Here is a 26,415-nt window from a genome sequence, read left to right on the forward strand (position 1 = left end):
ATGGACTTATGGGGCCAACAGAAAAACCTCTTTGAAAGACAGTTTGGTGATAGCAATCAAAACCATTTTCTTCCCATTTCACCCAGCAATTCACATCTTGAAAATTATCCTGTGGATAAACTTACACATATGCTTAAAGATATATGAACAAGTACACTTATTGAATCATTCTTTTACAGTAGCAAAATACTGGAAATGAATGTCCATCAAAAGTTCTCATTAAAATATTGGACATCGATGTTGTAAGAAATCATTCAACTTAACAATAATGAGGCGTATCTGTATGGTGATATGGAACAGTCTCCAAGGTAATTAAGTTAAAAAAAGAAAAGGAAAGGAAACAGAGGATAAGAAGAAGATGATTAGCGTGCTGACATTTCCTTTTGTCTTTTATGGGAAAATATATACATATGTTCTTGTCCATGCAGAAACTATCTCTGGAAGGATTCCCAAGAAACTGGTGTTACTCGCTGGCTCTGGTTCTCTGGGAGAACCAAACACAGGAATCTTACTTTCCATTGTTTTTATTTTTCATTTTATTTGATATTTTTATTCCATTTTTCATAATTTTATTGATTTCCAGAACCTCTAAGATTCTTTTTTTTTTAACATCTTTATTGGAGTATAACTGTTTTACAATGGTGTGTTAGTTTCTGCTTTACAACAAAGTGAATCAGTTATACATATACCTATGTTCCCATATCTCTTCCCTCTTGCGTCTCCCTCCCTCCCACCCTCCCTATCCCACCCCTCTAGGTGGTCACAAAGCACCGAAGTGATCTCCCTGTGCTATGCGGCTGCTTCCCGCTAGCTATCTATTTTACATTTGGTAGTGTATATATGTCCATGCCACTCTGTTACTTTGTAACAGCTGTGCATATATGACACTTAAAATAATACCAAAACACTATTAAAAATAAAATAAAAAAATAAAGTTATGAGACCAAAATAAAAGACTCAGAAAGGAGAACCAAAAGGAGAGGAAATAGCTGCTTTCTCTTCCTAGAAGCTGTTTAGCACCCTGTTTTTCTGGTACCCCCAGACCTGACTCTTGGCTGTACTGCAGAGTTGAAAACATCTCTATTAATTCCAGCATGAAGTCTTGCCCCCTCAGTGACCTCTAATGTCTCTTGTTGCTCCTAGAAAATAGGTAGCCGCTTGTACATCTAGTCATTCTAGTATGTTACAGACCCCTTGTGGCACCCCTCCCAGGGCCCTTTGCGTGGTGAGAGGACAGTGATGGAGGGGAAGAATTTCTGACTTCACAGGAGATTGCTTAAGTGAGGGGACTATCCCTGCCGTGCTTAAAAGTTGAAGGGTCTGTCCATGCCCCTCAGTGGAAGACCAGCCCTGCTTCCCAGAATATAGCTTCTAGCATTGGCTCGGCCCTGTAGCATAGATTTAATCTTGCCAGGAGCTATGAGGAGGGGTGAGTGAGGAGTAGCTGAGAGCATGGGACAGGGAGAGGTTCGGTGGAGTTATATGTCAGAGTAAAGGTACATCATTGACACAGCTCATCCAGGGACACAGCTACGCTGAGATCTCAGGGCACAATATCAGATATAAGAACATTTGGAAAAGCCCCCAGCCTGGGGTACCACCCAGGGCATACTCACTAGACTGTGCTCATTCCTCCCTCTAGAATTTTGCTGAGCTAAATGGTCTTCTTCATATGGCATATGCCCTTCTCCCCATCCAAATGATACTCTTCCTTCAAGATCGTTCAGTTCAGTTCATTCATCAAACACTTGTCAAGTATCTTCTAAGAGCCAGATACTGTGCTACTGTGCTGGGTACTGGGGACACAGTAGGAATAAGGGCTGGGCCTCTGAAATTGAGGTCTGTGTCTCATGGATACACAAAGCCATGAGGTAAATGTGATGTCTTCCCAAAGCATCAGTTTTACTTGAAGACTGGGGAAAGTAAAGTAAAGCCATTTAAATGCCAATACCTTAAAAAAATATTCTTATATTAAAACAAACAGATCTATTATGGAACAGGGCCAAATTTTGCATATATTTAAAAAATAAAATGAGGTTTCAAAGTAATTACATGTAAGTGATTGACTTCTTTGGACTACATCCCAGAAACTTGGGAGTTCACATGTTAATTCTCTTCTGCCACTATGAATGCATTGACTGAAAAGTTTCGAATTCCTTACTGCATGTCATGGGGAGAAATTGAAGGGTTTTAGGGAAGAGTCGCAATAAAGATTGCAGTTTATTTTATTTTATTTTTTATTGAAGTATAGTTGATTTACAAAGTTGTGTTAGTTTCTGGTGTACAGCAAAGTGATTCAGTTATATATATATATATATATATATAATATATATATTTATAATATACATATACTCTTTTTCATATTCTTTTCCATTATGGTCTATTACAGGATATTGAATATAGTTCCCTGTGCTATACAGTAGGACCGTGTTGTTTATCTATTTTATATATAGTAGTTTGTATCTGCTAATCCCAAACTCCTAATTTGGGATTAGGAATAACTGTAAATTTGTATTCTATGTCTGTGAGTCTGTTTCTGCTTTGTAAATAAGTTCATTTGTGTCATATTTTAGATTCCAAATATAAGTGATATCATATTGTATTTCTCTTTCTGACTTACTTCACTTAGTATGATAATCTCTAGGTCCATCCATGTTGATGCAAATGGCAGTATTTCATTCTTTTTTATGGCTGAGTAGTATTCCATGGTATATATATACCACATCTTCTTTATCTATTCATTTGTCGATGGACATTTAGGTTACTTCTAGGTCTTGACTATTGTAGATAGTGCTGCAATGAACATTGCAGTGCATGTATCTTTTTGAATTACACTTCTCTCTGGATATATGCCCAGGAGTGGGATTGCTGGATCATATGGCAAATGTTGCAGTTTAGAAATGTCACTTTCAAGGAATGAGAGGTATACTTACAGGTCAGACACTTGCATTTATTTCTACTCCCTTCCATCACAGAGTTCACATTCTCCCCACCCTCTCTCCATTCCCATCCCTGGCTTCCTCAGGCACCTGGAAGAAAGGCCATGTTAGGAGACACAATGAGAAGGCAGCCATGTGCAAGCCAGGAAGTGAGGTTTCACCAAGAACCGTGATCTGGGACTTCCAGCCTTCAGAACTGTCGGAAAATATATTTCTATTGTTTACACCGCCCAGTCTGTTATGGCAACCTGAGCTGACTAAGACACACTGAGGCACATCATGAATTTTCAAAATGCCATAGAAAAATAGCCTAAAAGCTGAGAGAGACAGAGAGTAAGAGGAGAGGGAGGGAGAGAGGAGAGAATATAAAAGAGCAGGAGTCAACATGGTGGGGTCTTCTCATCGACAGTATAAGAAGTTAGAAGACCATGGGGCCGTGACTTCAGAGTTCTGAGGGAAATTGTTTTCGAAACAAGAATTCTATACGTAGCCAAACTACCTCTAGTATGAGGACATGTGATGGTTAATTTTATGTGTTAACTTGACTGAGCCAAGGGTACCTAGATAGTTGGTAAAGCATTGCTTCTGGATGTGTATGTGAGGGTGTTTCCAGAAGAGATTAGGATATGAATCTGTAAACTGAGTAAAGAAGATTGCCCTCACCAGTGCAGGTGGGCGTCATCCCATCCATTGGGTAAGGTAAAGGAAGGGTGAATTTGCCCTCTTTCTTGAGCTGGAACATGCATCTATTCCTGCCCTTAGACACCAGCATTTCTGTTTCTTGGGCTTTCAGGTTTGGACTGGAATTACACCACCAGCTTCCCTGGGCCCCCAGCTTGCAGATAGCAGATCATGGGGTTTCTCAGCTGCCATAATCATGAAGTCAATCTTTCATTATATATATATATATATATAATATGTGTATGTGTGTATATATATCTCCTATTGGTTCTGTTTCTCTGGAGAACCCTGACTAATATAAGATAGAATAAATTTTTAGAAATGCAAGTCTTCGAAAATTATCTCATGTGTACCCTTTATCAGGAAGCTGTTAGAAAAAGTATTCCATAAAGATGAGGGATAATTGAGCAGGATTAGAGAGTTTCAGTCCATATTAGAAAAAGAGGAGGGAGAATTTCAAGAGGGAAATCTCCTAGAAGAAAAATATTAAATGGATTGATTATCAGATATCTTTAAACATATCCAGAAGAGATATTCTGGTAGAGAATTTGGAGAGAAATTAGTGAGGGGTACATAAAAAACTAAGCAAACAAGAAGACATGGCAATTATTTATTCGAGGAAAAACAAAAAACCTGTACAGGTAAAGAAATGTGATCATAGTATACTACATGGATCAGTTTTGAATAATATTATAGTGTAAAAACAACAAAAGCAATGAAAATTGTGATGTGACAATCTTGGGAAAACGAAGACAGGAAAAGTGTGTGTGTGAAGTATGTGTCTGTTGCATGCGCCCGCACGCGTGCATGCATGCGTAAAAGACCTAAACCCTCATCTTCCATGGTAGGAAGTCAGTAAATATCTAAAAGTCAAAATCATCAACAAATAGAAGCATAAGCAGGTTATTTAGAATATAAAAGTAGGGACTTCCCTGGTGGCACAGTGGTTAAGAATCTGCCTGCCAATGCAAGGGACATGGGTTAGAGCTCTGGTCCAGGAAGATCCCACATGCCATGGAGCAGCTAAGCCCGTGTGCCACAACTACTGAGCCTGCACTGTAGAGCCTGTGAGCCACAACTACTGAGCCTGCGTGCCTAGAGCCCATGCTCCGCAATAAGGGAAGCCACCGCAATGAGAAGCCCACACACTGCAACGAAGAGTAGCACATGCTCACCACAACTAGAGAAAGCCCACACCCAGCAATGAAGACCCAATGCAGCCAAAAATAAATAAATTAATTAAGAAAAAAAGTAAATGCCAGAAGGTGATGGTGCTGGGTGGGGAAAGGGAATATCATTCTTCATTATAAGCCTTGAGTAACATTTGATTTTGTAAACTTTGTAGTGCTTTGATAAAATTAAAGTTAAATTTAAAAAGTCAGAAATATCACTTGTCTAGGAGGTGGGACAAAAAGGATCTTGCAGTGATTTATGTCATAGAGTGTTCTGCCTATGTTTCCTCTAAGAGTTTTATAGTGTCTGACCTTACATTTAGGTCTTTAATCCATTTTGAGTTTATTTTTGTGTATGGTGTTAGGGAGTGTTCTAATTTCATTCTTCTACATGTAGCTGTCCAGTTTCCCCAGCACCACTTATTGAAGAGGCTGTCTTTTCTCCATTGTATATTATTGCCTTCTTTATCAAAAATAAGGTGACCATATGTGTGTGGGTTTATCTCTGGGCTTTCTATCCTGTTCCATTGATATATTTTTCTGTTTTTGTCCAGTACCATACTGTCTTGATTACTGTATCGTTGTAGTATAGTCTGAAGTCAGGGAGCCTGATTCCTCCGGATCCTTTTTTCTTTCTCAAGATTGCTTTGGCTCTTTGGGGTCTTTTGTGTTTCCATACAAATTGTGAAATTTTTTGTTCTAGTTCTCTGAAAAATGCCATTCTAAGAAATGGAAATAAAAACAAAAATAAACAAATGGGACCTAATGAAACTTAAAAGCTTTTGCACAGCAAAGGAAACCAAAATAAGACAAAAAGACAAACCTCAGAATGGGAGAAAATATTTGCAAATGAAGCAACTGTCAAAGGATTAATCTCCAAAATTTACAAGCAGCTCAATATCAAAAAAACAAACAACCCAGTCCAAAAATGGGAAGAAGACTTAGACATTTCTCCAAAGAAGATATACAGATTGCCAACAAACACATGAAAGAATGCTCAACATCACTAATCATTAGAGCAATGCAAATCAAAACTACAATGAGGTATCATCTCACACAAGTCAGAATGGCCATCATCAAAAAATCTACAAACAATAAATGCTGGAAAGGGTGTGGAGAAAAGGGGACCCTCTTGCACTGTTGGTGGGAATGTAAATTGATACAGCCACTATGGAAAACAGTATGGAGGTTCCTTAGAAAACTAAAAATAGAACTACCATATGACCCAGCAATCCCACTACTGGGCATATACCCTGAGAAAACCATAATTCAAAAAGAGTCATGTACCACAATGTTCATTGCAGCACTATTTATAATAACCAGGACATGGAAGCAACCTAAGTGTCCATCGACAGATGCATGGATAAAGAAGATGTGGCACATATATACAATGGAATATTACGCAGCCATGAAAAGAAACGAAATTGAGTTATTTGTAGTGAGGTGGATGGACCTAGAGTCTGTCATACAGAGTGAAGTAAGAAAGTGAAAAACAAATACTGTATGGTAACGCATCTAAAAAACAAAAACTGGTTCTGAAGAACCTAGGGGCAGGACAGGAATAAAGACACAGACATAGAGAATGGACTTGAGGATATGGGGAGGGGGAAGGGTAAGCTGAGACGAAGTGAGGGAGTGGCATGGACATATATATACTACCAAATGTAAAATAGATAGCTAGTGGGAAGCAGCCACATAGCACAGGGAGATCAGCTCGGTGCTTTGTGACCACCTAGAGGGGTGGGATAGGGAGGGTGGGAGGGAGATGCAAGAGGGAGGAGATATGGGTATATATGTATATGTATAGCTGATTTAATTTGTTATAAAGCAGAAACTAACACACCATTGTGAAGCAATTATACTCCAATAAAGATGTTAACAAAAAAAGAAATATCACTTTTGTAGATATTTGGAGATGAGATTGGTGAAGGATTAAGTGGAAGCAGAGAAGGTAGTCAGGAGCCACTGCAATTATCTGAGCCTGCAGGGCGTTTGTTGAGGAGGACCCTTGGGATCAGCACCTGTGGAAGGGAGGGGGCGGAAGTGGGAATGGGCAGAGGAAACTGTCCTTCTGCGATGCAGGCCCAACAACAGCCTCAGCTGACCATGTGGGGAGCTCTGGAGCTACAGTAGCTCATCAGAGTTGTCCTGAGTTGGGCTCTGATAGGTGAGCCTTGGATAAGACAGCTCTCTGCAGCTGAAACACCTCCTGTGGGCTGGGCACCACCAGCATTTCCCAGAGCTGGGGCCACAAGACCTTCACAGAAGGAGAATCTGGACTGTGCATGACAATGTCCACTACTTACGTTGCTACTGAAGATAAGTAATGATGAAGGCTCAGCTAGGGTGTGGCAGTGGGAATGTGGAGGAGGGAACAGATTTCAGAGGTAATTAGGAGACAAAACCTACATGACATGCTGATAGATTGGCTATGGTGAGTGAAACGAAGGAGAAGTGAATTAGGACCATCTGGTATACCACCAGATTTCTTGCTGGGTGGATTGTGATGGTGACTGGATTCACACAGAGAGGGCCTCTTATGTAAGAGAAAAGATGATACATTCAGTTTGGGATAAGCTGATTAGGAGGCCTGTGGGGGAGAAGGCCTCCTTGAAGCTTCTGCATCAGCTCACCCAGATCTCTTCTCTTAATTACAGATGACTTTTATTTTCTGACCTCCACAATCAAACCCTGAGTTATATTTCCTACCAGAAGGTTAACCTTCTAAAACAAAGGTATTTTGGTATTTTTATCTATATCCCAGTACCTAGAGCAGACCCTAGTATTGAGTATGCAACACATATAGATATTTGCTGTTGATCCAGTGTACTGTTCCTTTGATTGCCTCTTTGTGTCTGGCCGTCTCAATGAGAGTTCAAGTCTTTTGCTGCCTAATATCACAAATTATTTAACTTCTATACACCCCACAGCACCCAGCGTAGTGCTGGGCCCCAAGAACACACATGCCAAATGCAACTGATTGATGAGTGGCCAGGGGGTCTCAGGTCTCTGTTTAGGACTCCACACCCCTGACTCTGCCTCCCAACCTGTTCCCACCTTTTGTGATGTTCTCTCTGGTGCTTGGATATTACAGATGCTCTGCAGGATCCATGTGAATGGTGTGAAAAGATGGTGTCCAGAGAGGGGAGAAAATCCATTTAAAATATTGTAGAGTTAGCCAGTTTTGTTGGAGATGAGCTCAGATTGTACGCATTAGCAGGACAGGGAGGTGTTTTTTTTTAGGGCCACAAAAATTGGAAAGGTAGAGTTGGACCCCCTGATCACCATAACTCCGCTTCTTCAAGCTTTAGTCTTGTGCTGGGATGGTGGGAAGGCAGAAGGGGAGGTCTTTTATTATGTGGTCCTATAACCCTCAACCCAGGGAAGCTTGATTAAGCACCCTCCACTTCTCCCGGGCGTCAGTCATTGGTCTGTACCCCATCAGGGAGCTTTAAATTCTTGCAAGTTACCCAGCCCTCACTTGTGAGATGGAAAAAGTCAATAGAGGAGGAACCTGAAGAACAAAAGAAGGAAGGATCTTAAAGGCCAGAAACACTGCTTTATGGTCAGACCTCAGTTTTCTGCAGGTGAAAATGCATTCATAGCATTGGCCATTCATGAGCAGGAGTTATTTTACCTGTTTCATACAAGGAGTGGTGGACAGGCTGTGGAGAGCTTCAATAGAGTAGCCCTCAACGACTTGCTGGTGGGGACTGGTGTTTAATCTTTACGTCACTAAACCCCAGATCAGCAACCTGTGAGTTGAGTTATCTGGCCCAAGTTCATGACTTATACCAGGACATAGGAATTGTAGCCTCCAGTCTCATGCTTTACCAAGATCGGGTAACTCTCAGATGCGACTTCCCATGTGAAGTAGGCCTTGGGGTTTGACTTGGTTTCCAGGTCATGAAACCAAATCTGTATCCCACGTTCTTCATGCCCCTGGAGAGCCCTGATATGAACATTTAGGATGACTGTTTGGTGTGGGGTCTGTGATCTGTGCTCGTGGGGCAAGAATTGCCTTTCTCAGTGTAAAGAGACAGAAGCTGCAGCCATGTGAGCTAATCAGCAGGCTCTGCTTATGGTCAGGGACTGGAATCTTTACATGTTTTGCATATTGCTGTGGTCCTCATGACTACTCCACCAGCATCAGCACCAATGGTCACTGCCATTATGGTGGGAGCATCTAAGAATCTCAGCAGTGAGGTAGTGGAAAGAGCATTGACACTTGGAGCCTGAAGATGTGGGTCTAATCCTGCAACTGCCCTTGACTAGCTGTGTGACCTTGAGCATGTCACCTGACTTCTCTGAAATTCAGTTTTTATCGAAAGAATGAGAATCAGTCTTGATTACATCACAGTGGGTTCTGAGGATTGGATGAGACCGTATAAGGGAAAGTGCTTTGTAAACTGTAAATTGCTATGTGGCCAATATGCCTTAATTGTTGCTGATTGCAGTGCAAAGATGGAGCTTCCTTATTCTCTCATCCTCTGGATATTAACACATTCTCTGCTATGTGTCTGATGCTAAGCCAGGTACTAGGAAGACAACAGGCAAAAAGCTACGTAGTCTCCAACCTCATGTCCTTATGGCCCAAAGTTAGGATTCCCACATCCAGAAGTGCTGACCTCCCACCTTTGGATGTTCTGCTGCACACCCTGAGACTTGCTTCCTACGAGACCTTTGGATGGGTGGGCCATGTGGAAGGGCCTTCAGAGAGGAGCGTTTCAAACTACGCTCTGGGAGCCCAAGGGTCCCAGGGAGAAATCACACGGGGGAGGGGCGGAGCCAGCAGGAGGGACCCAGAGCCTTCCTCCCTGCCGTCAGCCAGGTTTGTTCCTCTTTTCCTGCCTTATTTCAGTGTTTGAAGACTGCTCCTTTGGTGGAAGGAGCTGGGCAGCCTGGCTCCTTGATCTCTTCTAACTTTTACATCTGACTCATGGGTGAGCCTCTTTCCAAGTCTCCTTCTTCTCTTCCCAGTGGTAGCAGAGGCAGAGACGGCTGGTTGCCATTATTGGGATGGAACCAGGATATGATGACTTTAATCTGAATAGTTACGTAGAATGGGAAAGGGGCTGGGTGGGTGATAAGTCACCTGGAGCGGTGGGGAGGCTTCCTTTCACAGCCGCAGCACAGCAGCCTGCACGAATAGCTGGCACGGCCACCCAGCTGGGACTGCCGTGCTTCACGAGAACTGCTGGGTCTGACTCTACCTAAGGCAATTTCTCCTCTCCACAGACAGGCATCCTCACCAGGTAACCTGGTAATCACATGGTGGCTTCACGCCCGGCGCCTAGCTCATGGGCAGCGTTCTAACAGCAAATGGCATTCTGAGTCGTCTTTGACCTTGGACGAGACGATTCTGCAGTGTCTAGGCTGTCTGCGGTGATCGACCCTGAGAGCTGACAGGACATTTTAAGGGAGCAGAGCCCCCCAGGCCAAGTGCTGACCAACAGCCAGAGTTTCCCCAGTAAGTGGTCCTTCTCAGGCTACCGTGGGAACCAGAAAATGGATGAAATCCTTTTGCTAGCCAAACTGTGCAATATTCCAGAGAGTTTTGGGGTTTTTTGTTTGTTTGTTTGGTGTTTGTTTGTTTGTTTTTGCCTTCAGATAGCTCCTAATTATTTAGAGATTTTCCAAGATGGAATATTCTGCCCCGAGAAATTGCCCCAAATGCCTCGGAAACTGTTCCCTGATTTTTAGCACCCACGATTGCTTTAATGAGTCAGTTCTCACTACGTTGTATTAGCATACTGATGGCTGCTGTGATAAACCCCCAAATGCTCCAACATGCTAGAAATGTGTTTCTTGTTCACACCAAATCCAAAACAGGCTTGCATTGGTAGTTGCCTCTTCTCCAAGCAGTTATTCAAGGACCCAGGCATCTCTCCTCCTGTGGTTCTGCCCTTGTCAACATGAGACTGCTAGGCTCACCAGGCTTATTTGCATCCAGCCAGTGGAGGGGAAGAGAGCCTGGAAGATAGTGGGTAGAAAGTTTTTCTAGGCCAGTCTGGGAAGTGGTACATATCCCTCCACTTATGTTTTCCTGGCTAAAACCCGGTAATAAGGCTCTACCTAACTGCAAAGCAGTCTGGGAAATGTAGTCTAACTGTGTGCCCAGACAGAGAGGTTTGGTGGACAGCTAGCAGTCTCTGCCACTGCCATCTGCTGAGGTTATGTCTCTCTTTATTGGGGAGGCAAGAAATAAAGCAGAGCGAGGAAAACCTGTCTTAAATAGCAACGTAGTTGACCTTCCACATTCGAAACACTATAGGGCAAAATAAAACAACAGTAGGAAATTATTTTCACGCGTCTTGTCAGCAATCATTTTAAAGTTTGGTGACAGCAGGGTTGTACAGAAGCTGGTTCTCTCATACAATACTTGTGCGAGAGTAAATTGGTGCAACCACTTTGGAGAGTTATTTGTCAGTGTTTGTGAAAATTTAAGTGTGCATACCCTTTGGCCCAGCAATTCGATTTCTCACTGTCTTGTCTAGAGTAGGACTCTCATAAGTGTACAGTGAAGCATAAATAAGATGCTGATTATCAGCAATGTACATAAACCAAAAGATTAAAACCATGTCAGTATCCAGCAGTAGGGGACTAAGGTGAGTAAGCTATGGTATATTTGTGTTATGGAATACCATGAAAGGTTAAAAATATAAGGTAGGTTTATATGGACAGACATGGAAAGGGCTTTAAGACATATTCCAGAAGAAAAAAAGTAAGTCACAGAGCACAAGTAACAAATGGTACCAATTATAGAAATAAAGACAAGATAAAACTATCAATGTCTCTAGGTACATATACATTTATATGTAAAAGTATAGAAAAAGATCTGGAAGGATACAAACCAGGGAAAAGTTGTTGCCTTGCAGGAAAGGATTGGGTTTGAGGTGGTAATCAAGGGGATTTTGGTTTTTATTGGTGGGATTTTAAGCCCTGTAAAGCATCATTCATGTACTACTTACGTAATTAACAATAAATTAATAAAAAATAAGGAAACGAATACATAAACTAAGAAAACAAATTTAAAAATCTAAGGAATTGGACTTGGCAGATATAAATAACAATGTCATTTATTATATTTTTCATTGTTATTGTAATGTTTTAAGGTCTCGAACAAAGAAACAAAAACTAAACAAAAGAACAAGAATCCTCTCACGAATCCTACTGAGAAGCAGGCCACTTCTCCAGGGTCACTTCCAAAATCACAGGAGTTCTTGGGATTAGGACCTCATGCATACTGAGTGTGTCATTCAGTTTTTTCAGGGCCAGCAGGAGTGGCAGTGGCCCTGGAGCCTTGAACACATTTACCCACAGAAAAGAGCTTATCAAGAAAACCTGGTGACAAGGAGCATTGCAGTTATCCAGCAGTTGTCGCATTAGCTCCAGTTGGAGTGAGAGGCTCCGTGGTTAAGATGAAAGAGCTGGTCACACATATCTGTTTCATTTCTAGAAGATGTCAGATACTGTCCTAGGAACTGAAACAGAATAAAAATCAGTCACAGACACTTCCCCTGTGGAGTTTATGGTCTAGAGATATCCTCCTAAATTACAGAAAACATTAAGGCATAGAATTTTCTCCATGTTCAGTTTTGCTCCCAGAAACTTTCCCTTTGATTTTTGATATTGCTAATATAATCAGCAAGCACAGACAATCTCAATAAGGATGAACCAGTAGCAAATGAGTATTAACGGGGAGATTCAGAAACAGTTTTTTAATGTTTAATTTGACAGCTAATCTTTTTGGACATGTATACCTGGATGTGATATTGTATTTCATACACGTGCTCTACATCGCATTGTCTCCTACTAAATTTGTTGATTTGTAAAATAGAATTAAAAATATAAGTATCTTATGGGGCTATACAGAGAGCATCATAATTTCTAGGCTGGGTACTACCTGAAAATGTTTGAAGACCACTGATATATGCTTGGATCTTTTGTAGAGTTGTTTATTTTTCCTAAGGATCCAAAGCAGGCAGAAATCACTGTGAAGGAGGCTTTCTGAGATTTACACTTCCCTGACATTTTCCTGTTGTTCTGAGTCATTTCCTTCTGAGCCACAGCTTTTCTGGTCACCAGGCAGTGTCTGGGTCACAGAAACACAGTCTAACAAATTTTAAAATGTTCCAAATAGATTCTTTCCCGTCCTTGCATTTCTTACTGCCATGATGCCCGCAGTGATACTCCTTAAATCTACTTTTCTTTCCTGGCCCCTTTGTCCTCCCACCCTCGGCCTTCTGCTTCACGTCTTTCTCCTCCATTCCTCACAACCGTGCCTCACAGAAGCTCAAAGCACTTGTCTTGCCAGAGTGAGCCTGGCCTAGAGGAGAGGAAGCAGAGACCCAGAGGCAGGCAGAGGTAGGCAGGACTAGAGGGCAGTAGGGAGGGAACAGTAGAGAACAGTCATAGCTTAATGATTACTGTCCTATCACATGATCATCTGTTTATTTACTTAGTCAATACTTATTGAGCACTAAGTGCCAGGATGGGGGGATATAAGGGTAAAACCAGAGGAATGCAGCCTCTGCTTTCATGAAGCTTTGCCTAGTGGGACACAGAGAAGAGTAACTGGGCATTTGCAGCACACTGGGATGAGTGCTATGGCCAGCAGCGCAGGGTGGTATGGGAGCTCATGGACTAGGGCAGAAGTGGGAGGAAAAGCTTCCTAAGAAGCCACATAGCACAGCAAGAAGCCAGAGGCTGCTAGTTGTCCACTAATATTCATTTTCCTCCTCTTCCTTTAATAAAAGCACGTCCGAAAGCATGCTATTTAGCTGGTCGATGCCTGCCCAGCTAGAGACTATCTTTCCCAGGGTTCCTTGCAGCTAAGTTCAGCCATGTGACTAAATACAGGTCATGAGATCCGAGCAGCAGTGATGTGTGCAACTTCTGGTTTATGCCCCTAAGATGAAGGGTGTGGCTTCCTCCTCGTATTCCTATTGTCTGAAAAGTGGTGGTAACTGGAACAGCCATCTTAGACCATGAGTTGGAAGCTCAATGGTGAAGGCGGTGGAGGAGAACAGTAAAATGAACCGGAAACAATGTTGGGTAGCAGAGTTGCCCTACCAGCCCAAGACCTGTAGACTATTACGTGGGAAAGAATTAAAAAATTATATCTGGTGTAAGTTACTGTTATTTAGTCTCTGTTAGGACAGCTGGACCAATATATTAAGCCATATATCAGGTTTAAAAGTTTAAAAGGTTTAAAAGAGTTCCAAATTCCTAATCTCCTCTTCTTAACCACTTGGGATCCCATGGTGTAATTCAAGAGCAGTCCTTGCATCAGCCGATCTGGGAGACATTGGGAAATGGGCTGTTTAGATCCAATGGAAAGGTAGCTTCAGTGATATAAGTACTTTTCCAATTTAATTCCCCAGAAATTTTCTTAAAGACAAAGGTCCACTGCCTTAGGAGCTGAAAGAGTAACTTAAAGGAGAATGTATGTATTTGGCCCCAAACTGAACTCCTTTTATTAGGGAAGACACAGGACATGCAGAAACCAGGAACACAGAGTCATTTTCACTGCCTGGCTTGCAGATCTTCAGTCCAGAGTTCAGGGAGGGATTTTGGATTAGAGGGGAGACTGCCCCTCAATTCCTGGGCAAGTCTGCCCAGATGGCACCTTCTTGGTCTCTAGGTTTGCTTGTCACACTCTAGGCCATTTCTTATGTCTTGACCCCTTCTTAGTCCGGTTCCCTATTCTTCCTTCCTCCACGGCCCTGTGTCTGGCTGTCACTACCAAGGAGAACCCTCTCAGCAATGCAAGTTGGGAGACACCAGCCCTCAGAGACAAACTCAGGACCATGATGGCATCTGGTTCTTTACAGAGAGTATCAGTCAAGATAAGTTAGGTTGTGCTGCAGTAACAAAGAAACTCCCAAATCTCAAATCCAACATGGCTCAGCAGTGTCTGTAATTTCACCAGTTGAGGGTTCCTGGATGACCATCCATGACACCACATTTCAACATGAGGCTTCAGGCTTTTTTGGGGCAAGAGAAGGGAGGGCATGGAGAATCATAGTTCCTGATGCTCCCAAGCAGAAGTGTGCCGTTTATTGGATACACAAGTCACATAGCCACTTGTACCTTCAAGGGCTGGGGGGGAGCCATCCTCCTCTGTGTGTGTGTGAAGGGGAACTGGAAATATTGGTGAGCAGCAGCAGCAATGCCCACCACAGACATCACACTATGAGAAGGCTGATGGGTGAACAGGGAGTCTGCAAAGTGGGCGTGCACCCTAGGACGTGCACAAGATGATCCACTGGGTGAAGGAAGAACATAGTGGAACTTCCAGTTATATTTATCCTGTATCCTCTCCTTTTTAAATGTCTCTTTTTTGAGTATGTCTGTTATACCTATTATAATGAGTATGTCTACTTATAAGGTGCATGATGTATATGTAGTCGTACATGATTATAATTTATAAGTAAATAACTATGCATACAGTGGGGGTGGATGCTCAAAAATGTTTTATGGATGGGGCAAGCAATCAAAACTATTTGGCGACTGCTGGACTAGAAGATAGGACCCAAAGACCCTTAGGCTGTGAGTACCAAAGGCTCTTTGAAAATGGGGCCTGGAGCCCTTAACCCCAAGGGGACTCAGTGCCCTTGCCTGTGACAGTTCAGTTATGATTATCTTTTCAGAAGCTTCTAAGATTGATACCCGAAAGGTCCTTAAAGAACGGAGGCTGAGACAGGGTAGAATTAGATTGAGTACCTTTTCACCTCTCTTGCCTATAGCCAGCAAATGCAAAAACAGCTGCAGTGCTTTGTAGAAGGACCGCAAAGAGGCAATGGGCATTCATGACGTGCGGGGTGTACCGTGCGTGGGGTGGGCGCGCTGGGTGTGTGGTGGTGATTGGTGTCAGGTAGAGAGTGCTGCCTACATCGGGAGAGCCGGGGGAAAAATTACGGGGGACTCCACACGTTAGCTGCCGTTGCTTTCCCTGGAGAGGCTGAAAATCTTTGAAAGGCTCACTCTAGTGGGAAAGTGTTACTGGATAAGTCTGGCTGATGGAGAGAGAGAGAAAGAGAGAAAATAAATGCACGTATGTGTGTGCATGTGTGTGTACGTGTGTGCATGTGTTTTGTGTGTGTGTGTGTGTGTGTGTGTGTGTGTGTGTGTGTTTGCTCGCTCGTGCGTGTTTATATGTCTGTTAGTTTTTCTTCCTCTGGTTAAAATAGGGTATCCCAGCTCCGGGACATGAAAAGAAGGAAGAAAGACCACGGTGGGCGAGATTTTGGCATAGGGAATAAGGGGCAGGTGCCAGTGGGGGAGGTGTGGAGAGACAGCGTCAGAAGACAGATCTGAAAGTAAACAGCAGAACTGACTATCTGTTATAGCCAAAGCTGGCAGCAGACCAGAAGATGAAAGCCTGTAATCCAGAGGCCTTAGGAATCCAGAGGGCTTAGGAGACTGTTGAGATCAGGGTATCCCTGGCAGCCTGCCGGTAGGCAGGAGCAGCCCCAGCCCCTGTGTCTCACACTCAGCCGGGGGCACAGGCTGGCCGATGTCTCCACACGCCCAGCAGGCGCAGAGAGGCTGAGAACTTGGTGTCTGTGCATAATGCTGCATCACTTCCCCTTGGATAACTGCTTCCCCTCCCATCCCCCTCCCACCTGTGGGAAGGACACCAGCAATTTTCCAATCGTCCAAGGTCAAACCCTCAGCCAGCGCCCCAACACCCACTTCTCATTCAATCAGTTGTCGATCCTGGCAATTTTACCTTCCACGTGGATCCTCTTCACTTCCTCCCTGTGCCTTCTCCCCAGGTCAGGAGGGAAAAAACAAAAACAAAAACATTACATGTTATAAAACCCTGTACTAATAGTATTTCTCAGGACTTCTAAAGCTTTAGTTGCATGGAACAGAAACCAGCATTCTACAGGAGAAGAAAGGGAGAGGAAGAGAGAGATTTTAGTTTGGGAGTAAGGGACACACTGAGGGCAGGATTTCAGGGGAGTCTCAGAAGAGTCTGGAAGCTAGAACCTGAAAGCCGGTGGGACCCAGGCGGCCTTCTCATAGCCACTTGACTACGTCTCTCTCTGCACATCTGCTTCTCTCTTCTTTCTCTGCAGCTTGCTTTTCTCTGCTGCTCAGCTCGTGGTGGGAGGTACCTGCCTGCATCTCCCCAGTGTTTACATCTCCTCCACTCAAGAAACCTGAATAAACTAACTAGTCTCAGAATCCCTTGGAAATTTCTTATTAGCCAAGTCGGGCCAGTTGCCTCTGTCCCATAAGTGCGGCCAGGCAGACGGGTCATTATGTACAGTCGTGGCTGCATGCCTGTACAGTCACAGGCCCATACCTGTGACCTCCAGCCTCACCTCGGTGCTGTCCTTGTGAGTCTCACATTTATAACCTCTGCCTTTGACCATGTTCCCGCAGTCTTCTCTACCTCCCACTTTCAGGCTTATCTTGGTAACTCACGTTATGAAAACCCTAGTATTAAATATGCCCGTTCGAACTCCACACTCTGTCTGCCACATCCTGTTATCTTCCCTGCGTGTGTCTGCCCAAGCCCACCCCACCTGAGTGTACTAGACCTGCCCGATACTGTGGCCTCTGTCTACTCATCACTACTGAGCACTTGAAATGGGGCCAGTCCAAATTGAGATGTGCAGTAAATGTCAAAGACACACTTGGTTTTTAATGCTTAGGAAAAAAGAATGTGAAATATCTCATCAATAATCATTCATGGGCTTCCCTGGTGGCGCAGTGGTTGAGAATCCGCCTGCCGATGCAGGAGACACGGGTTCGTGCCCTGGTCTGGGAAGATCCCACATGCCGCGGAGCAACTAAGCCCGTGAGCCATGGCCACTGAGCCTGCGCGTCCGGAGCCTGTGCTCCGCAACGGGAGAGGCCACAGCAGTGAGAAGCCCGCATACCGCAAAAAAAAAAAAAAAAAAAAAAAAAAAAAAAATCATTCATATTGATCATATGTCAGAATGGTAAGGATATACTGAGTTAGATAAAATATAATATTAAAATTAATTTCACCTGTTTCTTTTCACTTTTTAAATGCGGTTATTAGAAAATTTAATATTACCTATGTGACTCACACGTCATTTCTGCTGGACAGTGCTGGGCTAAACCACAGTCTCGGGAAAGGCCTGGGCTTTCTCACTCGCTGCCTTTATTCAAGCTGTTTCTCCCTCCAGGAAGGTTTTTCCATCTTCTACTACACAACTCCTACCCATCCTGCAAAACCTTCCTCCAGTGCTGCCCTGTGAAGCTCCATGTCTACAGATACTTCTATCTGTAGCTACCTTCAGAACTGTTGAACTTTTCTTTTCTTTTAGTTTTACTTTTTTGTATTTTAAAATACACTTTTGGCACATTTTACCTTCATTATAATCATTAGTATGTGTGCCTTATCTCCTATATTCTGTTGTAGGTCCTTGTGACCATGCTTCATTTATTTGTCTATTCCAGGTATACGCACTCAACAAATGCCTATAGCTGACTGGAAGTACGAAGTCTGTGAAAGAAAATCACTCTTGCTACAGATTGGTTATTGTGAGCTCAGGTGAGGCTTTTGTCCTGGTCTGTGTTGCATTTCTCCCCATCGTTCTCTCCCCCCCTCCCTAAGGCACCTCCGTTACCATCTTCATTCAGTCCCTCGTTTATTCATCACGTATTTAATGGCACTTTACTGCGCCAGGTGCTGGTAAACACAGGTGAATAAAGAGACATGGTCCCTGCCTGAATGGAAGTTCCGGTCTAATGGGAGAGTGATAAAAGTGAACAAGAATGCACTTACGCACTGTGATATGGAGGATTCAGCAGAGGAACCAGGCAGTGGGGAGGGCAGGTTGACTTTGATTTGTGGTCAGTTTAAGGCGATGAACGTTTAAGCAGAGGAGTCAGCTGTGCACAGAGAAGCAGGATGGGGAGGAGCCCAGGCAGAGGGAATCTGGTCGGGGCAGACTCAGGGTCAGAGGAGAAGAGCTGCCTGAGGCCAAGGGACATTACCTCCACCGTTCCAAGCTCTGGATGGCGAGAGGAATCGCTGGTAGATCGGTCACCGCTCTGTGTTCTGAGTTTACTCTTTGGAACATTGTGAGCTTCATAGGGTGCCCTTGACTCTTAAGATCTCTCAAGATGCTTTTCGACAAAGCATAAAGGTTAATTCCATCTCTTCTCATAGTGCTACCCCTAGGTGAGCAGGGTTCAAATTCATACTCTTTCTGTATGGAAATCATGCCTATCATCTCATTTTAATGCCCCTCCCTTTTTTTTTTTTTTTAAGCTTGAAACAACATAATCTTTAATATTGTCAGGTGCATTGAATGATGCATATATACCTTATTCCTCTCTTTGTTGAAGACAGAGTTTAATGCCCTTTTGGTATACTTCGGTGGTTCTCACCCAGGGGTGAGTTTGTGCCCCTGGGGACATCGAGTGATGTTTTGGAGACATTTTTGGTTATCATGACTGCTGAGGGTGGCGGTGGTGCTATTGGCATCTAGTGAGTAGAGGACAGGGATGCTGCCAACATCTTATAATACACAGGACGCCTCCCATAACAAAGAGTTTCTGGCTCAAAATGTCAAGAATGCTGAGGCTGAGATATTCTACTATAAATAGAATAGACAAGATAGACATATTCTTTTGAGAGAGGGACAGCTGAGTCTAAGGCCGAGGCTGCCAGTTGCCACCTCATATTCAGTGTTCCCCCCTGTCCTTAGCATAAGAAGCCCATTTTTTCCAAGGTCACAGTGCACCCAGCTAAAGGGCACGATTTTCCAGTGTCCCATGAAGTTAGGTGTGGCCGTGTGACTAAGTCCTGACCACTGAGATGTCAGCAGACATGTCACATCCTTTGGGAAGATTGCTAAAACGGAGGTGGCGTGGCTTGGGGTGGTGTCATGGGGACATGCTGTACCTTCTTTCTGGTACATAGAACATGGTATGATTGCAGAAGCTCAAACAGCCATTTGGAATACCAACGACCTTGAGTCTGAAAGCCAGGAAGAGGCCTCGAGGTGACTTTGAAGATGGCAGAGCACAAAGACGGAAGGAGCCTTGGTCTTCACTGGTTTCAGGGAGCCCCTGGACTTCTCCCTCCCTCCAAACACATTTTACATGCACCCGTGAACCTGCCTTTCAAATCTCTTATTCGGGGTTACCTGTAATATACGGCTGAAGCTGCTACTTGTAGCTGAGAGACGGTCACCGAGGAGAATGTAGGTCCATGGCACTTTCTACTCCATCTCGGGGACGCCTTTCTTACTTCTCTTTTGGCACGGGTCTCTTTGCATGCTAACCTGTCGGCCAGTCTCAGATGCAGTGTCACAGTTTTTCAAGTTCTAGGCCAGTCTCTACAGATGGAGAGCTTTGCACGTAGCCCATCCTCCAGGGCGGTGCCCTGGGTGGTTTAAGGAATTCCGCACATTTGGGGCTATTTTATCACGTGGGCTCAGAACAGTAGCCCTCCTTGTCCTCTGACCCCTCACACGGGACGCTCAGAAGTTGTGAGTAGGCAAGGACCGAGGGATGGGCGTGGGGCCGGCCCTGCCGTGTCATTTCTGAAGTCTGCAGTTCTGTGCCAAAGCTTGGATTGGGAAGTGCTGAGACGCGCTTGCCAAAGGCTGGAGTTTTGATGTGGAGTGGAGAAATAGATGTTACTTTGAGGGGGAGAAAAACACCTTTCATTTCTCTAGGGAGAGATGATCAGTGATGCAACTTTGTGGTTTCTCACTTCTGATCTTCTGGAGAGCAGATGTTCCTTGAGGAATGGCTGGTCCAGAGGCGACGTATTTAAGTTCGCAAACACAACACACTGAGACGTTAGACATTTCGGTGTTGCTAAAGAAAACTACCAAATTAAACAGCCAACTTGCGCTCTTCGTTTTGTCAAGGAGACTTTTTGAAGTGAACTTGGCCGCTGGCAGGACTGGCTCATTTGGCAGTCTCCGGGATGGGGGATGAGGTGACCGTGCGACTGGGGCCGGGGAGAGGAGGAGGTGAGGGTGAGGGAGGTGCCTGGACGCACCGAGACGCCTCCTGCCCTCGTGGGGCAGGCAGGGAACCGCTCCCGTGGGCCACGCGCACCCTTGCTCGCCCGCCTCCCAAGTGGCAAACCTCTGCTCTTCCGAGAGGTGGTACCACCACACTGAAGTGGAAAACCACCCCTTTGCCATGTGGGTGGTTGTCTCCCAAAAGATCCAAAGGGGAGGGAGAAAGTGGCAGGAGAAGACAGCCTTAGGTAAATGCGTGGAAAGTATTGCTTCGAAGGGGAGTGCATGACGCCGGGGTTTAAATGGTGTGCTTTGGGCTGGGTAACTTGCTTCCCGTAGCTTGTGACCCTCATCATTTCTGCCCACTTTAGTTTTTCAAACGTGGCGGGGGCTGGATGTTGGGAGAGGTTGTTGCAGAGAGCAGGGAAGTGGAGCCCCAGGCAGCTGGATCTATCCTAGTCGTGGTATGAATACGCTGAAACGCAGCCTTTTATTTTTAGCGGGGGTGGCGAGGCAGGGGGAATCTTTGATGCGGGGTTTGAAGAGCTGCTTCTGGAGGACGCGAACGAGAAGGTTGGGGCAGTCCCTCCGAGCACCCGCCCAAAGCGCCAGAGGTAGCAGCAGCAGGGGCAGGCCTGCCACACAAACAGCGGAGCACTTCTTCCTCTTCTTGGGGGCTCCAGATGCCCGTGCCCTGGAGGAGAAACTGAGGCCCAGAGAGTTGCAGTGGCCTGTCTCCAAGTGCCCAGAGATTCCCTGGGAGGAGCAGGGCCAGCCCGGGTCCCCTGGCATCTAATCTAAGGGTTTTGTCTGTGTGATTGCTTCGGCTTCATAATATCACTTTCTTCTCTGGTACTTGGATGTGTTCCATAAATGCTCTGCTATGTGAAGCTCTTTCTTAAAATAGGAAAAGGATAAGCTCATCTGAAGGGATGGAGGGACCTTGTGAAGAGAACTGGGCATAATGACAAGTCACCCTGGTTTCACTAGTTCAAGCAGGCAGATGGTGGATAGAACCGAAGCCAGACAATTTGCACTTACCAAATTAGCACCCGTCTGTTAGTCTGCAGAAACGGGGGAAAAAATGGGCATCTCTCTTTTCACCATATAAGGTAAATAAAAACCAGTGCTCACAGAGTGTTGGCGCCACAGGACGCAGAGGCAGTGTTACCCAAGCTGCCCCGCTATCAGCCACAAGTTCCTCACTTCCACTCCGAGTGGGAGGCAGCCCAGAGTGATGGAAAGAACTCAGACTGTGGAGTCAGACAGCCATGGGTTCAAATCCCAGCTCTGGTACTTACCATAGCTAGTGTGGCCCTGGGCAGCTTAACCCCAGAGAGGCGGTTTGCTCACCTATAAAATAGGAATAGCACCTCTTAATTCAAGTAAGTAAATAAAAGTAAAATGAGCAGTGCAGAGTAGGCCTTCTATAGTCATAGCCCGTTAGTGATGGCCTCAAACCACGCTCTGACCCCAGCCAGTCTTCACCTATATATGACAGTGGACACAAGGCTAGTGGCCGAGGGGACCAAGAAGTGTGTCTGGAGCAGAGAAGATTCCCTCTCAACTCCAAGACACACCCACAAACCGCATGCCCTGACCTGGCACCGGAGAGACTGGCCCTGCCCTCAAGGAATTCAGAGTCTAGGAGGGAAGAGAAGTATTCAAACAAATCATGATGATAGAACTTTAAAAATGCTATAATCTAAGTGGGATGAATCCTACTTGGCATGAGGAGGAAAGTGTCAGGAGAGGACGTTCATGTGGGCGCAGAGCTAGACCATCGGAGGGCTGGGGCTTTCGTCAGGTAACCAAGGGGGCAGAAGGGACAACATGTGAGCACGGCTTTGGGCTGTGGCTGTGCCTGGCTCTCCTGGGGAGCAGTGAGCCCTGCAGGGTGATGAGTGTCAGGCCACCCCAGGGTGTTGGATGTGAGCTGCTGAGTGAGGCCCCATCCCACCCTGAACATGGGCCTGAGATAAGGCGGCGGGGGTGGGGGGGCTGTCTTTAGTCAGTGGAGTAAGTGACACCTTCAGGTTTGCCTTTGGGAAGATCAGTTTGCCTGGGCTGGGGAGGGTGGACCATGAGAGCAAGAGTGGAGGCAGGGAGGCTAGTTTGGGGATGATTGCAAGAGGCTGGAGGGCCGGAGCCAAGGCAGCGTCAGGGGGCCTGTGAAGAGAGAGACTGGCGGCCTTAGTGATGTGTCGGACGTGGGGGCTGAGGGACGGGAGGCTGAGAATAATTACCTATTGTTTTCTTGGGTAATTAGAATTTGGGGCCAACTTTCTCTATGACACTTAACGTATAACGCTTGCATTTTTTCTTCTCCTTTGCCCTTCGACTGGGTGTTCCTTGAGTGCCGACATTTTCCCGTTCATTCCAACTGTGTACCCCTCATGCTAATATGCAATAGAAGCCCAATGCTGACGAATGAATGAATGGATGAATGAATGAATGAATGAATGAACTCTTCATTCTGCCTTGTACTGCACACCTCTGTGGGGGAGAGCATGTGCCAAGCTGGCTTATTACAGCTCCCAGCCTGGGGTCTCACAGACCTGCCGTACCCCGTGGACTGATGATGGGGATGATGGTGATGACGCCATTTTGCTCACCTTCCCCTTTCCAGACATAATGCTTCTGAGCTTCCCCGGGAAACGCAGGAGGCCTAATTAATTCATGTGAGCAAAGTGTCCTGATGGGAACGTCGTGGCTGGAGGAAACCCCAGGCCTAGGGGACATTTCCACTATAGAGTGATCACTGCTCTCTTAGCTTGCAAGGGGCCCCGTTAAGGCTCTTCCATGAGAGGAGGATAAAACGGCAACCCCCTCGCCTGGTTATCACACTTCGGAACTATCCACCTCTCCATCTGTAAAATTTTCCCTTGACTCCTCATCTGCTCAATATAGGTTTGCAGCTGCTACTCTGCTGCCTCTCTGGGCTGCTGCTGGCTGGGTAGGGGAGCTCCCAGGTGAAGCAGGAAGAGATCAAGGCTCGGTGGAGGAGGGAAAGGCGGAGAGAGGTCGCTTCACCCTAGACAACTGGAACCACCTGAGCAATATCCCCAGCATTTTTAAGCTGTGATACATCTTATGAGCTCAGAGGGCACGTCTCCTGTGGGTGTGCACAGGTCAACCTCTGCGAACTGGAATGCTTGGAGCACAGCTTTTCTGGTTAACTGAGGATTATAAAAAAACACTGTTTTGGTTAGCCTTCTTAAACTATTTTTCAGAGACTTCGGTCCATTTTCCTTCCTTAAGCTGTTTGAGCACGGCACACTGTTTACTCTTGATTTCGTGATTCAGAACACATTCAGGATCAGTATTCAGAATCGCTGCGCTGAAATGCCAATTTTTATTACATGTAACCACGGGTGTGGAAGGTTCAGGGACTGGGTGAATCTCATTCCGGGACGCGTTCTGGATTTTACTTGGCTGACTTCCAGACATCAGTTTGTTTCTCGCGATTGGCTTCTTCTGAAAGTTAAAGACAGATAATTCTAAATGTATGAGGGTTCCAGTTGCTTTCTTTTTTCTTTTTTTTAAACATCTTTATTGGAGTATAATTGCTTTACAATGGTGTGTTAGTTTCTGCTGTATAACACAGTGAATCAGCTATACATATACATATATCCCCATATCTCTTCCGTCTTGCATCTCCCTCCCACCCTCCCAATCCCACCCCTCTAGGTGGTCACAGACCACCGAGCCGATCTCCCTGTGCTGTGCGGCTGCTTCCCACTAGCTAGCTATTTTACGTTTGGTAGTGTATATATGTCCATGCCACTTGCTGCTTTCTGGTTAATGAAAGTTTTACCACGTGTCAGAGACTCCCTATTTTTTTTTCCTCAGGCTAAAAGTGAGATGTGTCCCTGCCAAGTCAGGAGAATTTAGTATAAACTGTGTCCGGCCCTACTGTTAACTCCCTATGTGAGTTTGGATATATAGTGAGTTCTGCTATAATGCTTGTTTTGGAAATGCAAATTTGTTCCAACGCAATTGATGTCTTAGGGAACAATTTGAGCATAACACAAAGTTCGCACTTACCCGTGTGCCATTTAGCCTGCAAGAAACACTAGATGAATCCAGAAAACTGCACACAGCTGAACTGGACAGCAGAAGAATGTATGGAATGCACACACAAGTGCCCCGAACACCTACTGGCCACCTCAGTTCACTGCATCTTAGCATCTTAGAAGCCACTCCATCCACATCTGTTGACTTCATGTTATAGTAACTCACAAGCTGTAAGCTTTCCGGTGCCCATTTCCGTGAGCAAACATCAGAACTTTTTCAGGGTAGAGTATCATAATTATTGTAGTATTTGTAGAGTTCTTAACCATTTTACACTTGTCAAACTGTGCTACCATTTTCATTAGATTCCTCTTCCTTTTTTTTTTTTTTTTTTTGTGGTACGCGGGTCTCTCACTGTTGTGGCCTCTCCCGTTGCGGAGCACAGGCTCCGGACGCACAGGCTCAGCGGCCATGGGTCACGGGCCCAGCCGCTCCGCGGCATGTGGGATCTTCCCGGACCGGGGCACGAACCCGTGTCCCCTGCATCGGCAGGCGGATTCTCAACCACTGCGCCACCAGGGAAGACCACCCCCCCCCCCTTTTTAATGTGTCATTGATGAAGTATTTGAGTGTTCGGCCTCTAACCTTATTTTTTTCATAAGCCCTGTGGTTTTTATCGAGCAATTTTGCACGTTGTGGTGATTTCGCATATGTTACATTATAGCAAACCCAGCTGTAACTGGGGCACTCCGAGCTTCACTCTAACCAGCTGGGAAAGGAAGATAGTGTTCATCTTGGAGAGGAGGGACCTTAGTAGATACGTGAGTAACATTTGATCTCCTTACCACAGGCTGCTTCCTTTGCTCACCAAAGATACATAACTTATAAAGAACGTTTCTAAAAGGTTGAGGATATCTTCCAGTTTACAGAAATGGAAAGCGGAGCAAAACCGAAACATAGATCTATAAGGGGGTATCACTTCAACTTTACTTTCATGGTATCCAAAGTATAGAACACATGTCCTCCCAGTTATAGAGTTACACATGAAATTACTTTGTGAAATGAACGAAGTGCTCAGGGGGGACGCACAGGGAGCCAAAGTGGCGCGGGCTGAGGCTTTCCTATGGAATAGATGCACTCTGTGCCTCTTCTCATTTAATCTTCAGCCCACCCTGTTTCCATATGGATCCCACGCCACGTACTGGGTGCCAGTCCGGCCGTGGGGTTGCATCAGTGGACGGAACACATTGCTGCCCTCCAGGGGCTGAACTTGTAGTGGAGAGCCATAGATAGTAAGCCAACAAACCAACATCCCCTTGGCTGTGGGGTGGTGAGTGCTATGGAGAAAGAGTGCAAGGAGAAGTTTTGGGGGCAGGGGGAACAGAAGGGACATCTGAGGTGGCACAGCAGCACTGCCGTCTTCGTTCTACAGGTGAGGAAACTGAGCTAATAGAGAAAGAATGGCCGCGTGGCCCCAAGCCTTCAATAGGACAGTGGGGAGTTGAGGGGAGGGAGGGGAGGATGAAAGGTGTTCCTGGTCCGCAGGTGGAGGTAGAAAAGTCCAGAGAGGACTGGGCTGGGTCTCATTTTACTTCAAAGTCTATTTTCTTTCTCTGCCTTGGAGCAGTTTCCACT

The 26,415-nt window shown here is 45.2% G+C and overlaps 1 protein-coding gene across 2 annotated transcripts in view; it reads left to right on the top strand.

Moving 5' to 3' along the window:
• CHCHD3 (coiled-coil-helix-coiled-coil-helix domain containing 3) overlaps positions 1-18,332 on the top strand; it is a 429,385-nt gene extending 411,053 nt beyond the window's left edge. For both annotated transcript variants that reach the window (XM_067042128.1, XM_067042130.1), the window contains one exon: positions 18,239-18,332. In XM_067042128.1, coding sequence (XP_066898229.1) covers positions 18,239-18,265 — 27 coding nt within the window. In that variant the 3' untranslated portion in view covers positions 18,266-18,332. The remainder of the gene's footprint in view (positions 1-18,238) is intronic.
• The last annotated feature ends 8,083 nt before the right edge of the window (positions 18,333-26,415 follow it).

The sequence above is a fragment of the Kogia breviceps genome, chromosome 9, assembly GCF_026419965.1.
Source record: "Kogia breviceps isolate mKogBre1 chromosome 9, mKogBre1 haplotype 1, whole genome shotgun sequence".
In the NCBI taxonomy this organism is placed as follows: domain Eukaryota; kingdom Metazoa; phylum Chordata; class Mammalia; order Artiodactyla; family Physeteridae; genus Kogia; species Kogia breviceps.